This window comes from Buteo buteo, chromosome Z (assembly GCF_964188355.1).
Source record: "Buteo buteo chromosome Z, bButBut1.hap1.1, whole genome shotgun sequence".
In the NCBI taxonomy this organism is placed as follows: Eukaryota; Metazoa; Chordata; class Aves; order Accipitriformes; family Accipitridae; genus Buteo; species Buteo buteo.
Genome location: NC_134204.1, coordinates 37,273,285 through 37,285,972, shown reverse-complemented (window position 1 = coordinate 37,285,972; position 12,688 = coordinate 37,273,285). Strand labels below are relative to the sequence as shown.

At 34.3% G+C, this 12,688-nt stretch overlaps 1 protein-coding gene across 5 annotated transcripts in view; it reads right to left on the bottom strand.

Annotated features, from left to right (window-relative positions):
* The window catches only part of CNTLN (centlein), a 199,485-nt gene that overhangs the window by 47,620 nt on the left and 139,177 nt on the right, over positions 1 to 12,688 (bottom strand). For all 5 annotated transcript variants that reach the window (XM_075021816.1, XM_075021817.1, XM_075021818.1 and 2 more), the window contains 2 exons: positions 11,441 to 11,534; positions 10,565 to 10,785 (listed from right to left, as the gene is read on the bottom strand). In XM_075021816.1, the coding sequence (XP_074877917.1) occupies positions 10,565 to 10,785; positions 11,441 to 11,534 (315 nt within the window). The remainder of the gene's footprint in view (positions 1 to 10,564; positions 10,786 to 11,440; positions 11,535 to 12,688) is intronic.

Genomic DNA, 12,688 nt, shown 5'->3' with positions numbered 1-12,688 from the left:
GAGAAGAATAAAAACATAGTCAGGACAATCCAATATTCATAATCTTTTGAGGAATTTACTATAAAATGCAAATACCTTTTGAACTGTACACAATAATATGTATGACAGTGGGCTGCAATAAAATGCGCTCTAAGCTGTACGTAATGCCTTCTTATCACAATTATGTTCATTAAAAACATAGAACATCAGAAAACTTTTCTTCAGGGAAACTACTCAAATTAGGGGTCTTAAGACTGTAAATCACCATATACCACCTGTAGTTTCAGGCCTCAGTATAGGCCTTCCTAAGGAAACAACAGAAATTTATGTCTCCTACTGCTTAGCTTTCCTCATTATCATCTTAATTTTATTTTTTTAGTGACAGAGCTTGTAAAATTTGTATCTTCAAGGAAGTGCAGCACCTGTAGATTTTTAATTGAAATTACTATCTATCAGAATGCCTTTCCTTCATTTATTTCTCATAGTAAATTTAGTTTTCTTTTTTTCTGCCAAAGTTTCTATTGAAAACAATACTTTGAAGAGTAAGTATTTTTATTCTTTGGTAGCTAAGCCTTTAACAAAATATCTCAAGTTGAGTCCTTTATCAAGATTTTGACTGAAAAAAAGGTTAATCTGTCTCTATGCTCCCAATGCAAATGAAAAGCTTTCTCCTTTAAATATTTCACTACTGCCTCACTAAAAAACTGTTTCCTTACAGGTAGACAAAGAATATGAAAGAAATATTAAAAAAATAGTTACTTACTTTTTTCTTTTCTGAATTTCCTTACCAAGCTATGCACTACCTAAATTAAAGAGCTTTAGTCTTCTTTCAGCTCTGCAATCAGCAGCTCTAAAGGGCTGTACTAGACCAATGTAATCCTAAATTCTGTGTACATTACACCACAAAAGCTATTTTTCCTTCTCTTTGCATTTCTTCTGCTAAAGACTAACTCTCTTTTAATGTTCCTGTTGCACACTGTGGAACATTCATTTCCTTTAGGTTACTCCCTTTGTTTAATTACCCATTTTCCCTGTGCCATTACTCTGTATTTGTGTGTCTTGAGCAGTGATGGCTTCTTCCCCTGTCTCAGAATTTCTCCTCTTCATAACCTGATGTTTGAACACCATTATAACGCTCCTCCTTGGCTTCAGTTAGACCCTTATAAAGCATTCGTTTGACTTTTCTTAAATTTATCATCCATGTTTACATCTCTTCACCACAGCACTATCAAATGCATTCTGGGTTTCATCACAAAAATACTGTTGCCCAGCTGTACTCTATGAAGTACATGCATTTCCTCCATCAGTTCTTCAGATAAATGAACAGTGTTACTGAAGTTGAGAACATACCTTCCTGTTTGTACTTTTCATTAATTCAGCTCATGTCATTAAACATATCCTCTCTCTTCCTGTCTCTATTTTTTTATGCTTCCTACAGAACACAAGTTTTTTTATTCCCTTCAGAAAGACTGCCCAGTGCAAATGACAAGCAGCTGATTTCTCTCTAATTCTTCCTTTTTAGATTAATTGTCCAATATCACTGCAGTTCTCTGACTCCAATCGGCAATGGTCAATTACAGTCACATAAAAATTACAGACCTCATATATGGTATGATTCTATCTTGTTTCAGTTCTGTGTCCTTGAATCTTTTTTCAATCTTATTTTGCTAGACTGAAGACTCTACAAGCAAATTTCTTATTCTTAGGTATTTAAACTTAAGTTACCTTTTAATCTCCTCTCTGAAAACCTCAAATTGTTCTCTGGAATGGTGTATTTTCAAATCCTTCTCCTAAGTCTTCTTCAAATGTTTTTTACTTCCATCCATGTCTTGGATTCTGGGTATTAGAGCTACACAGAGCATTCTAGGAGCAGTCAAACCACACCAAGTGAAAGAAAACATGCTCTCTGCTCCTGTTGTATAGCCTCCAGTTCATACATTGAAGGACAACACTAGTGTTCTTCACAACGGCAACAGGAGTTCATGCTCAGCTCATTACCTACTAGGACTCTCATTTTTCTTCAGAGTCCCTGGTTCCCAGGAGACAGCCATTCAGCCTCGCTCAACAGGAATTTGAGCAATGTATTGGTTTTCATTATGATGTAATGATTTCCTCATTAAAAACACTGTGAGGTCATAATGATCTATACTTTTCAATCAGCCTCTGGTGGATGATTGAAAGCTTAGAATAGCTGTCAATGACTGAAGATATCCTCTTGCATTGGCTTGGATTTTTTACATTGCCACTAATTTTTAAAAAATGATTGAAAGATTTTACCTCTAAAACAAACAGCAAAAAGACTGTCATATATTTCATAGTATATCCAAATAGAATAGATGTGTAAGGGGTAAACCATTATCTTGGGGAAAAAAATAATGTTATCATTCATGTGAGGGATCAACTGAAAAATTAATTTCATGGTACGTGAGATTCTGAGCTAGTGAAAATGATTAAGTAGTACTTATATGCACCAATTTAACCTTAAGGCATGAACTGAGACACTGAGTCTACACTGTGTTCCATGTGACAGTGCTTAGCTCCAATCCAAATATTAAGTAAAACCAATCATGATGAAGATAATTTTTGGAATTTAATCTCCTACATGCATTTTAATACAAGCAACCACTGTTGCATAGGGGCACACAACAAAAATGAGTGGATGTGCTTAGAAGACTTCTAGATACTTTTAGGTCATAGAGCCATTTTTGCAATCCCATGACCCCACTCCTTCAACTTCTTAGGAAATCCAACTCCTCAAATAAGGAACAAAACTGTCTCTTACCAATTCACCTATTACATGCATCTACCTTGCTAACCATAATGAGCACTCTACTCCACCAACCTTATGTTCCCTAACTTCACAATGAGGGAAATTCATTTAATGGATTAGGACAGGAGCAAAGGAAAGGGAAGTAAGGTAAAAGAATGCATTAGGATAGTGCAGGAGAATCAACTCCTTAAACGTTCACAATATGAAGGAATGCAAAAGTATTTCCCCAGTTTCTCAGGACTCTTGAAAACTTTTCATAAGAACTTAATCAGGAAAACCTTTACCTAGCTCAGGAAAGAGAGAAAAGAGAGACAGTTAGGTAAAAATCCATCATGAAACAGACAATTGCAAACCCGGGGAGAGAATTCGAACTTCCAAGGTAGGATATATGGCTGATAGAAACCCAAGGCATCTATTTCTTGCATTTTAGTAGCACCTATATAGAATGGTACACAGAGGTGTTATTGCATAGTCTATCAGAATACTAAATCATACAATATTAAAAAAATTATGCAGCTACATTCTCTATTGTAATTCCTTCCCTGCAACTTCAAAACACAAAAGAACCCCTCACCATAGAGAGTTCTATATTTAAGACTAAAGCCAATAAAACTTATTTTTACCACCATACCCAGGAGGTCTTGAAATTTCATTGAATTCCATGGAAATAAGCATGTGCATAAAGTGGTTAGTAAATTACTTTAATAGTTAATACTGGTAATACTAATCATGAATAATTCATGGATCACTCCACTGAACAAGCCTAAGAGTACTGATCCAGTTGCAACCCAAACTGGTCTTTTATGACAATCCATGAGAAAATCAGACTGCCAGAGCTGAAATGTAATCTCTTGTCTACATATGAATAATTATTCCCAAATCAATGGATTTTGGGGGGTGAAATTTGATGGTGAATAATTATTATCTGACAAAACCATATATTATCCACAAAACTCTACATAGTAGAGAAGGTTCAAGAACCCAATCTAGCTCTATACTTAATTTTAATTAAATGACCAGATCACACAGAATTCAGTGAAGACAATCCTGTGAGCACAAAAGGAAATCCTATTATGACAGTATTTGTTGAGCTTTTCCAGGTCTCAAATAGTATATTATATAGGAAATTTGGGGGAAAAAACCTGCAAACTGAGTTCTCTTTTTTTGTCTAATAATAAGATTCAATGCACAAGGCAAGTTTGATCAAATCACAGGGAAGGTGAAGAAAAATGACCTACTTATCACATGAAATCCATAAAGTAAAATTCATAGAACAGTATCTTCCAGTGTTTACTGTAATATACATACAAGTATATTCTATTACTGTATTATACTATCAGATATAAATATATTAGATATGCTTATAGATATGTGTACTATCTCTATTTGTAGCACTACAAGAACATGCTAATCCTTGTGATACAGGTTCTGTCTTTTAATACAGAAGTATGCTTTTTAGGGTTTCTACATGATACAGCAATATAAATCGTATTGATTTTAAGTATATTCTGTGAACTTCATGTAGTCTCCACAATTTTTTCTGTACAATATATTTTTCTAGAATTTACCTATCTCTAAGTTATTTCATTTTGACAGCAATATAATACAACTCTCATAGTTCTAGTTCATGCCAACTGTTCTCTTTAATTTATGGATGAGACTCATTTCCTACATGCAATGTACTTCAACTGTTGTTCATCAATAATTCAACAGGTCTATTGTAATTTTTCCTCAGAGATCAATATAAATGTAAAAGGTATTTTGCTTTATTTTTGTTTTGTAATGACAGCACAGTTTCACGATAAATATATTTTACAGGGTAGTTCTGTTAACGGAACTGACTTCAGGATGCTGTAAGTTTTCAATGCAGCAAACTATAAAAATAAATAAAATAATAAATTTTTTTTTGTAGTAGATGCATTTTAAAAGAGCAGTTACTTTCATGTTTACCATTTGGCAATTCCTCATTTTATTTCCAAGTCAACTTCTCTGACAGCATAGAAAATAGAAATTTGAGAACTGTTTTATATCAGCAGCAATGCTGAATCAGTAGTTTACCAGAGGAAAAATTATATAGAGATTTCCCCATTTAGTAACCAAAAAGTTTGAACAAATATATTTAACTAGCTGATCATGTTTCTTTCCAGGCAGAATTCTGGAATAGGACTAGGGAAGAGCTGAATTCTAGTCTCACAGAGTCACAGAGCATTGACTGTCTCTGTTTCCAGCCTTTATAACTGTGACGTCATAGCCTGATTTTCAATTTATTAGCCTCAGCAAATTTATAATAAAACTACAATATAGCATAATCTATTCCTCTCAATATTGTTAATGCAAAGACTTCAAAAACTACAGGTAGGGCCCAGAAATTGAACTAAAATTCCACAACATTTAAGTTTTAAATACATTACAGACAATTTTTCCTACCTACAGATAATGTTGCTGTTCAGGTGTGGAACACTGTGGTGAGTCCAGGAAGAGTGGCTTTCTCTCAAGAATACATAGATTTGGGGGTGTGTTTTGCGTTTTGAATTATATACTGTGCCCACAAAGAGGTTTCTTCAAGCATGCATACACAATGATAACAGCAGTGTGACCTCAGAAGAAAAAACCATAGAATTTACATCCAATGAAATTCTGAGAAGACTTCAGTCTCATACTGCCACATAGTTTAGTTCAATTATTAGATAAACCTCTGCTGTCTTAGATTGTGTTTGCAAACTCTGCAAAGGTCAGGCAGTATACCCTGCTTTATCATACTTTAATCCCTTCTGGTTTATCTTTTCACTTCTGCTGCATCTTAAGAAAAGGTAGAATAGAAAATTCGCTGGTTTGTTTTTAAATATTTTTGAGAAACTGCCTTTAATTCTTTTTGAATATTGTGACCAAGGATTATAGTTCCTGCAAATTAACCAACACTACTCTTCTTCAAAGCAGTCAGGAAAGGATAATCTGTATGCTTCTATAGAAGGAGGGGGGGGGAGAAATTACACTTCTCTTGATGTTTTTGGGAACAGACTTTTCCTAATGGCTTCACAGAATTCCTTGTTTCATTACACTCTGTGCCAAAGGTGGATGGTTGCAGAAACAATTTTGCACTAAGTTTGGCAAAAGTGTTACGTAGGGTATATTTAGCTTTTTCATTTTGAAGATGGATACAAGTAAGATGTTCCCGACTTCAATGTGCCCTGCAAGAATGGAAAGGGACATTGCTGAACAGAGCAGAAACAAAATGAATGGTCATTAGATTATTTTTTTATATGAGGTCATTCAGCAGCTCTGTTTTTACTTTTTTTTTTTTTTTTTTTTTTTTTACTACTTCTACATATGAAAGTCAGAATTCTTGCATATACTACTGATGTATTAGTATTCTCTGGCACAGTTTATCTGTAAAAAGTACCATTTATGCTTAACTTAAAGTCTTCCAAATTTTAATTCTTCTAAAACTTTTGTAAAAACTTATCATTCAGATATTTTGTACGTATGATTAATATTATCTGATGTACATAATGACAAATATCTTTTTGTGCTACCAGAGGGAAAAAAAAACCAAACCCACTTAATTTAGAAAAGATGGCACTTTGCAGAAGCTTTCTTATGAACTTACAAAAAAAATAAAAAAGCACAAATGTTCTGGAGTATTTCCATGAAAGAGGAGCTAAAAAGATAAAACCAAGACACATGTAAAAATGTTTTGGGAGAAAAAAATTGGATGTGTCTAAGAGAATTTCTAAATGGACAATGTTTATGTAGAAAGCCCGCCAAAACTGTCATAACAATTACACATTTGCTGTAACGAACAAAAGTAAGGACATTCCAAAAGCAGTTTTAGCTTACTACAGGGTAATTACAAGCAGCATTCAGTTTATAATTTCAACGTTATTCCTAAAATTTACTTTAAGGAAACCACTGACATGCAAAAATAGTTATGTAAATAACATTACATCTTTAAAGAGTGAAAAATCCCTTCATGAAAACCAGAATCAAAGTGAGATCTTTGTGTAAATAATAGCTACGTTAATAATTTACAATGCATCTAAATTCATCACCAGTTTCTTCTTTGTTTCAGTGTAATTTAATAATGCTAGACTGGCTGGTTTACTTGTACCTGGGTACCATAAGAAGAGTGAAGCTGTGGTGCTGAATTTGCAGATGCAGTTCTGAATTCTGCATTGTTCTCTGATAGATTGAGCAGTAAAAAATAGTCAAGAGAATATGCAGAGAAAGTCACAAACAAACTTCAAAGAATAAAAAGCTTTCTCTGGCCCTTTACTCTTCTGCTTTTCATGCTCATACCTTTCTATGCTTGAGATAATCCACTAGACAAACTTTTAGCAAGCAAATTTTATTTTAAAAGCACAGTATGAGCTCAGGGGAAAGGAGTTCCCTTAAAATTCAAAGATAATTGAAAATTGAATGGCTAAAATAAAGTTTGGAGAAATTTTTACAATGCTATCAGAAAAAAAAGTCCTAGGCCAAGTTACAGCTAAAAAGTAAAGCTGTTTTTCTTCCTAATTCAGCAAAAACATAGTTACATATCTGCAGGAATGCATCTGAAAAACTTTACTTAAACCTTCACATTATCCTCTCCAAAGGATCTGTCAGCGTTTTGACTCGTCGACTTGTTCCTATTCTTTGAGATTCATGTTTCCTGCTGAAGTAGACTTATGCAAGCACTTTGCAAATGCCTATGGTGTTCCATTAAGAAATGCAGCTTTTCTGTGACATCACCTGAGAAACACTGGAGAACAGATGCAAAAGATCCTACGGTACTTTTGAGCAGTGGACCTGTGAGTGGCCTTGACATGAATAAAATAAGCACTAATGACTTAACCTGCTTGTGAGATTTTAATTTCTTATTCAATATACTTTGTCTGAACTTTTGCAACAAGAATGACACCTACTGCATAAAACTAATTATAGTTACTGTGCTGTATGCAAGAGATACACTCTTCTTATAAGCAGTCACTTGGTGATAGAAATGAATAGAGGTGGGAATAAATTTTAGAAAAAAACTTTTCCTGAATTTTTGCAACATTGTCTTTCAGATGTTTTCCTAAGAAACTAAGGAAATGCTAAATCCCTTCACTTCTACATTAAGTATCAGCTCCAGCTATGATTTCTATGCACTGATAGCAAAATGTAACTACTGTATTTCTGTACAGACAGACTTGACTCAGTGTTGATGTGAATCCTTGGAGAATGCAAGCTTTGATTCTCACATGTGCAGTCACTTTACAGCCATTTTTTCAGAAATATGCAAAGAAGTGTTTTTGCAGAAACAAAACAAAGTAAGAAATCTACATTGCTGCAAAGAGCTATAAGGCCAAACAAAAAAAAAGAACTTGAATCCAGCATTCTGAACTCCTACAAGCAGACAAACAAATATATACATACATACATGTCTGTGTGGATCTTCAAGAAAAATACACAAAACCACACACATACATACATTCTGAAAATCAACAGATGCCAGACAGTCCTTAGGTTGTACGAACTGTAAAATCTGTCTCAAAGTGAACATCTGGAACATTTAAATCTTAAATCCAGAGTCGATCTTCTAGCACTAGATTCCTTGGGGATTATAATGAAGGACTGGCTGCACAAACATCTGCCCTTGTCTGCTAATGGATTTATTTTCTTAGCTAAATTCAGGCAACATGGCATCTCATCCAAGCCATGATGTTAACGTTTACAGTTGCTAGAATGCTATATGTACCTTAGCCCAGCATCACATTCACTGTTAATATAAGATTACTCAGAACTTTATGATTACATATGGAAGCTTATTTTTGGATATGAGTCATTTTGATACTCTTGAAGTGTTTTAAGAGTCTCCCTAAATCCAGATATTGTCTCAATCTCTTAGCTTTTCATGGTTTGTTAGCTTGGTTTTTACCTTATACCTGCCTAAGAAAATTCTAAAATCTAAAGTAACAGAAGCATTGAGAAGAAACAATGACAAAAATGTTCTTGCTGGTGGAAAAAATATTTTTTAAAAATGTCATTTCCCTTGCAATATCTTAAAATTTCACTTGTAGGTAGTATTTCTTATAAAAAAAACAAACACAAAAAGCCCCCACAAATGTGTGCTTTACAGCCATTTGATCTGTCTGAATCATGGTTCTCTCTCTAAAACATGCGTGTACCCTGCAGTGACTGTGTAGGTTCTTTACCTCCTTAATTTTCACTTGGCAAGTAGCCCAAGCCTCTGCTTTAAATTTCCCACTTGGTAGCACTAGTATGGCACCTGAAGAGTAATTACTTGTAAGAAAGGGAATTTGAATTGGTTGCTGAGAAGGAAAAAAATGTGCATGCCTAATAAAGATTTTTCCTTGAGTACCTGCAACACCATTTATTTATTTTTGCTTAGAATGTACCACCCTTCAAATGGACCAGTGACCAATTTTTTTTTTTTTAAACTTTCCAGAAAAACTGAATGAAAGAAAACTGTTTGGTTTTAAGGCCATGCACTTTTAGTCAGTCTTTTACATTACAGCAGCACTTATCTTGACACAAATTTTGCCTTTTTTTTTTTTTTTTAAGTGTTTCCTGATAATGGCCTTTTTTATTTTATTTCTCACATTGCTCTCCTATGGACATCTAAGGTGTAGTCTTCTAGGAAGGCAAATCATGAAGATGTCTGAGCAAGCAGAATATTTTACCTAAATTATATGCATAACTCTCTGAAGTTTATACTGTCCATGAAACTTTACATTATGATACTGTTTGTGAGCTAGGCAGATCTCCATTGGTTCCAATGACCTTGGAAACTCTTTTTGAACAATTCATTACATATATATAGTTATGCAAAATGAGTAACAGAAATAAGGTTTTCCCTCCTCTAGAAATTAGCAGTTCCCCAGCCCTAAGAAAGTGAAAAGTGCTGCTCCTGATACTGCTTCTGCCTTCTGTGCAAAGACAGAAATGCAGAGAAGTTTGAAGGGGAGGGGATTTGATTTCTTTTTTAATGTCTGCCTCCTTCCAGCAAGTCCATCTGTTGTAGCACTATAATTCTGGAAGCAGGATGTGTGTGTGACCAACAAGAGACAATTACTGCAAAAGTGTTTGTTGATTCAGCTCTATAAAGGGCAGGCCAATCACTACAGTATGAATAGAAAAGAATTCCAGCTGAGATGCTGCATATAGATTAACACAAAATACATATATATAAATGAGAATGGGGAAAACCAGAAAGGGGTAATAGCATGGGAACGGATTAAGTAGGAATGAAGACTGAAGTAGAGAACAAAGCTGGAATCTTTGGGGCTGTTAACCAAATAGTTTACTAGTCTCTATTTTCATAAATCTTGTTCTCTAGCTTTCCACCTTGACAGAGAGAGATGGGATGAAATAGATATGGAACTGATCTGAGCCCCCTTTGGAAGAAAACTCTAGTTGCCTTGAGCACTCCACTCTTGGGCCGTATAGAGACTGTTGGTTTCTCCCACAGTGCCTGTTCTTCAGAGAGGAACAGGTGCTAGTTCACGTGGACTGACCAGTTTCTCAGGAAACTTCTCAGACCACAGGCTAAAAGTGAAATTTCCTCACCCATTTGAATGCAGGTAAAATGTCAGCATGAAGACCAATTCTTTTTCAGAAGGATAAACAAATTGGGTTGATATAATAGTAAATCAGGCCTCTATCATTTGTACATAATAACTGATTCAGAATCTCATATAAAGCATGCTAATATATAACATTGCATAATTTTGATCATAACATGAGACAAAAAATCAATGTTATCAAAATCTCACAGAATGACAATAGCATTAAGCTGAACATTCTAAGACAGCATAATGAAAAGTACTTTACCTCTATGGTCAGTTTAGTAGCTTGAAGTCTCTGATCAGCCAAATGTAGCTGAGTTGTTAGTTTTTCATTGGTTTCTTTAAATCCCTTCACAGAAGACACTGCTGTCTTTTTTTCATTCTGTAAAACAGCTATCCGCTGCTGCAATGATTTAATTCTTTCCTGCAGTAGAGTAACAGAGTAGCCCGGTTTCTGGACAGTATTTCTCCTTTTTGTTCTGTTCACTAAATATAAAATGGCATGTTACTAAACTGACAGATCATCATAAATAAGATAATTTATGATTTTTCTCTGCCCTTCAAAACACTGTTCTAGCTTCTAAAATATTTCTCAGTAAGCAAACTGGTAAATTAATTCAGTTAACCTGTAAGTGCTCTATGTTTTTCTTTTTCTGAAGTGCCAAGATGCAAACTCAACAAAGACTTGGAAGTTAAATGTGGCTCAAGTTTCTGATCGGTATTAGTGAAAATAAAGGCTTCGGTGTCTTGTTAACAGAATTTTTTTAAGGTCTAAACCAAAATACAGTTAATTTTGTTTCATTGGCTGTGTTGGCTACAAGGGGCAAACAAGAACAAAAGGTAGTGAAAAGCCACATTTTAGTCAGTAGATTCAATAGGTGGCACTTAGTAAAAACAGAGTATACTGTAACTGTGTGAAAAGATAATGTTTGACAGTCACTTTTTATACAACAATTTTACTTTAAAATAATGAGCCGTATCTTTGAAAATAAACTCATGCAAATTTAAACAAGCAAATCCTGCAACAGCACATAAGTAAGTTTTTATAATATAGAAGAGGTTTCAGAATATGAGGTAGGGATGCTTTGACAATCTTACTTATTGGCAACTTGAGTTGCCAAAAATATATTAATATTCTTACCTTTGCTTAGAATTGATGGATAAGATGTTATGAGACAGGAGATCTTCCTCCTCTTGGAATGTAACTTTTCAAGGTCTTTATTCTGTGAATGGCCCTACATAAAAAACAGAAGTACAAAGCTAGCCACTCTTCACTATGGCACACCAACCACAATATTCCAAAGCTTTCCAGTTTGAATTGAAACAAGAATTACTTCAAATAATACACAAAATTTTAATGAATTTTAATTAGAAAATCAGTCTTACAACATCAGCCAGCGAAGAGTACAAATTTCTGTCTTTCCCATCAAATGTAGAATAAACAACAAACTGCTACAGGTAAATTATACCCCTTTCCAAAGTATCCCAGAGAAAAATGAAGTGTCTGTTAATGCCTACATTATTTTCTTAGATATGAATTTACTCATAGGGGAAAAAAGATGGTGTGTATTACTTGAAAGCCCACAATAACCTATTTTTGAAGATATTTAACAGAAAATAAAAAGGAATAGCAGTCTTATTAGTTCAAAAGGAGGAAGATCAGATTAGATGCTGAGCTGTAACTGGAAGATGCATGAATATATATGAACATGCAAATACAATCCTTGTGTCTGTACAGGGTTTAACAAAAGTCAGCTGCATGCCTTTTAAATATCTGATTTGAAAAATCAGCTATTTTGAGCATCTATCAAATGTTCAATGACAGAAGCAGACAATGAAGTAGAATGCTGCTTGCCATATGTAAAACGAAAATGGCCAGAGCATGGCTTACTCCAAAATCGAAGTACTATTTCCCTGGCTCTTAAATTCCCTGTGTATTTTGAAACACTTTTGTTCTGGCATTCTGCAACATATATCCAATTTTTAAAGTCTTCAGTTTGTAATTTCTATGTGATTACATGCAATATATTTCTGGAAATATTCATAACTAAAATAGCTGTTCAGCAGATTCAAAAGAGCAAACAGCAACGGATTATCTATTAACTGCATTAAACAAATTACTGACATTATAGGATAGCTTAGCCATGAATTCTAGATTTGTACAATTGCCATACAATTTGAAGGATGGGGAAATAGGATATGCTAGAAAAAAAGAAAAGAAATGTAAGTGCCAACTTTTTAGACTAAAACAAAAGCAAAGGAAAACAAAGGAGGTCAAGCTCTTGTAGGTCTGTCTCCTTTGAGTAGTCTCTTAATTATTTTATTCCATGTCTCAAAGACAACAATGGAAACGAGTACTAAGTCCCTATCAGTATGACCAGCGGATCCT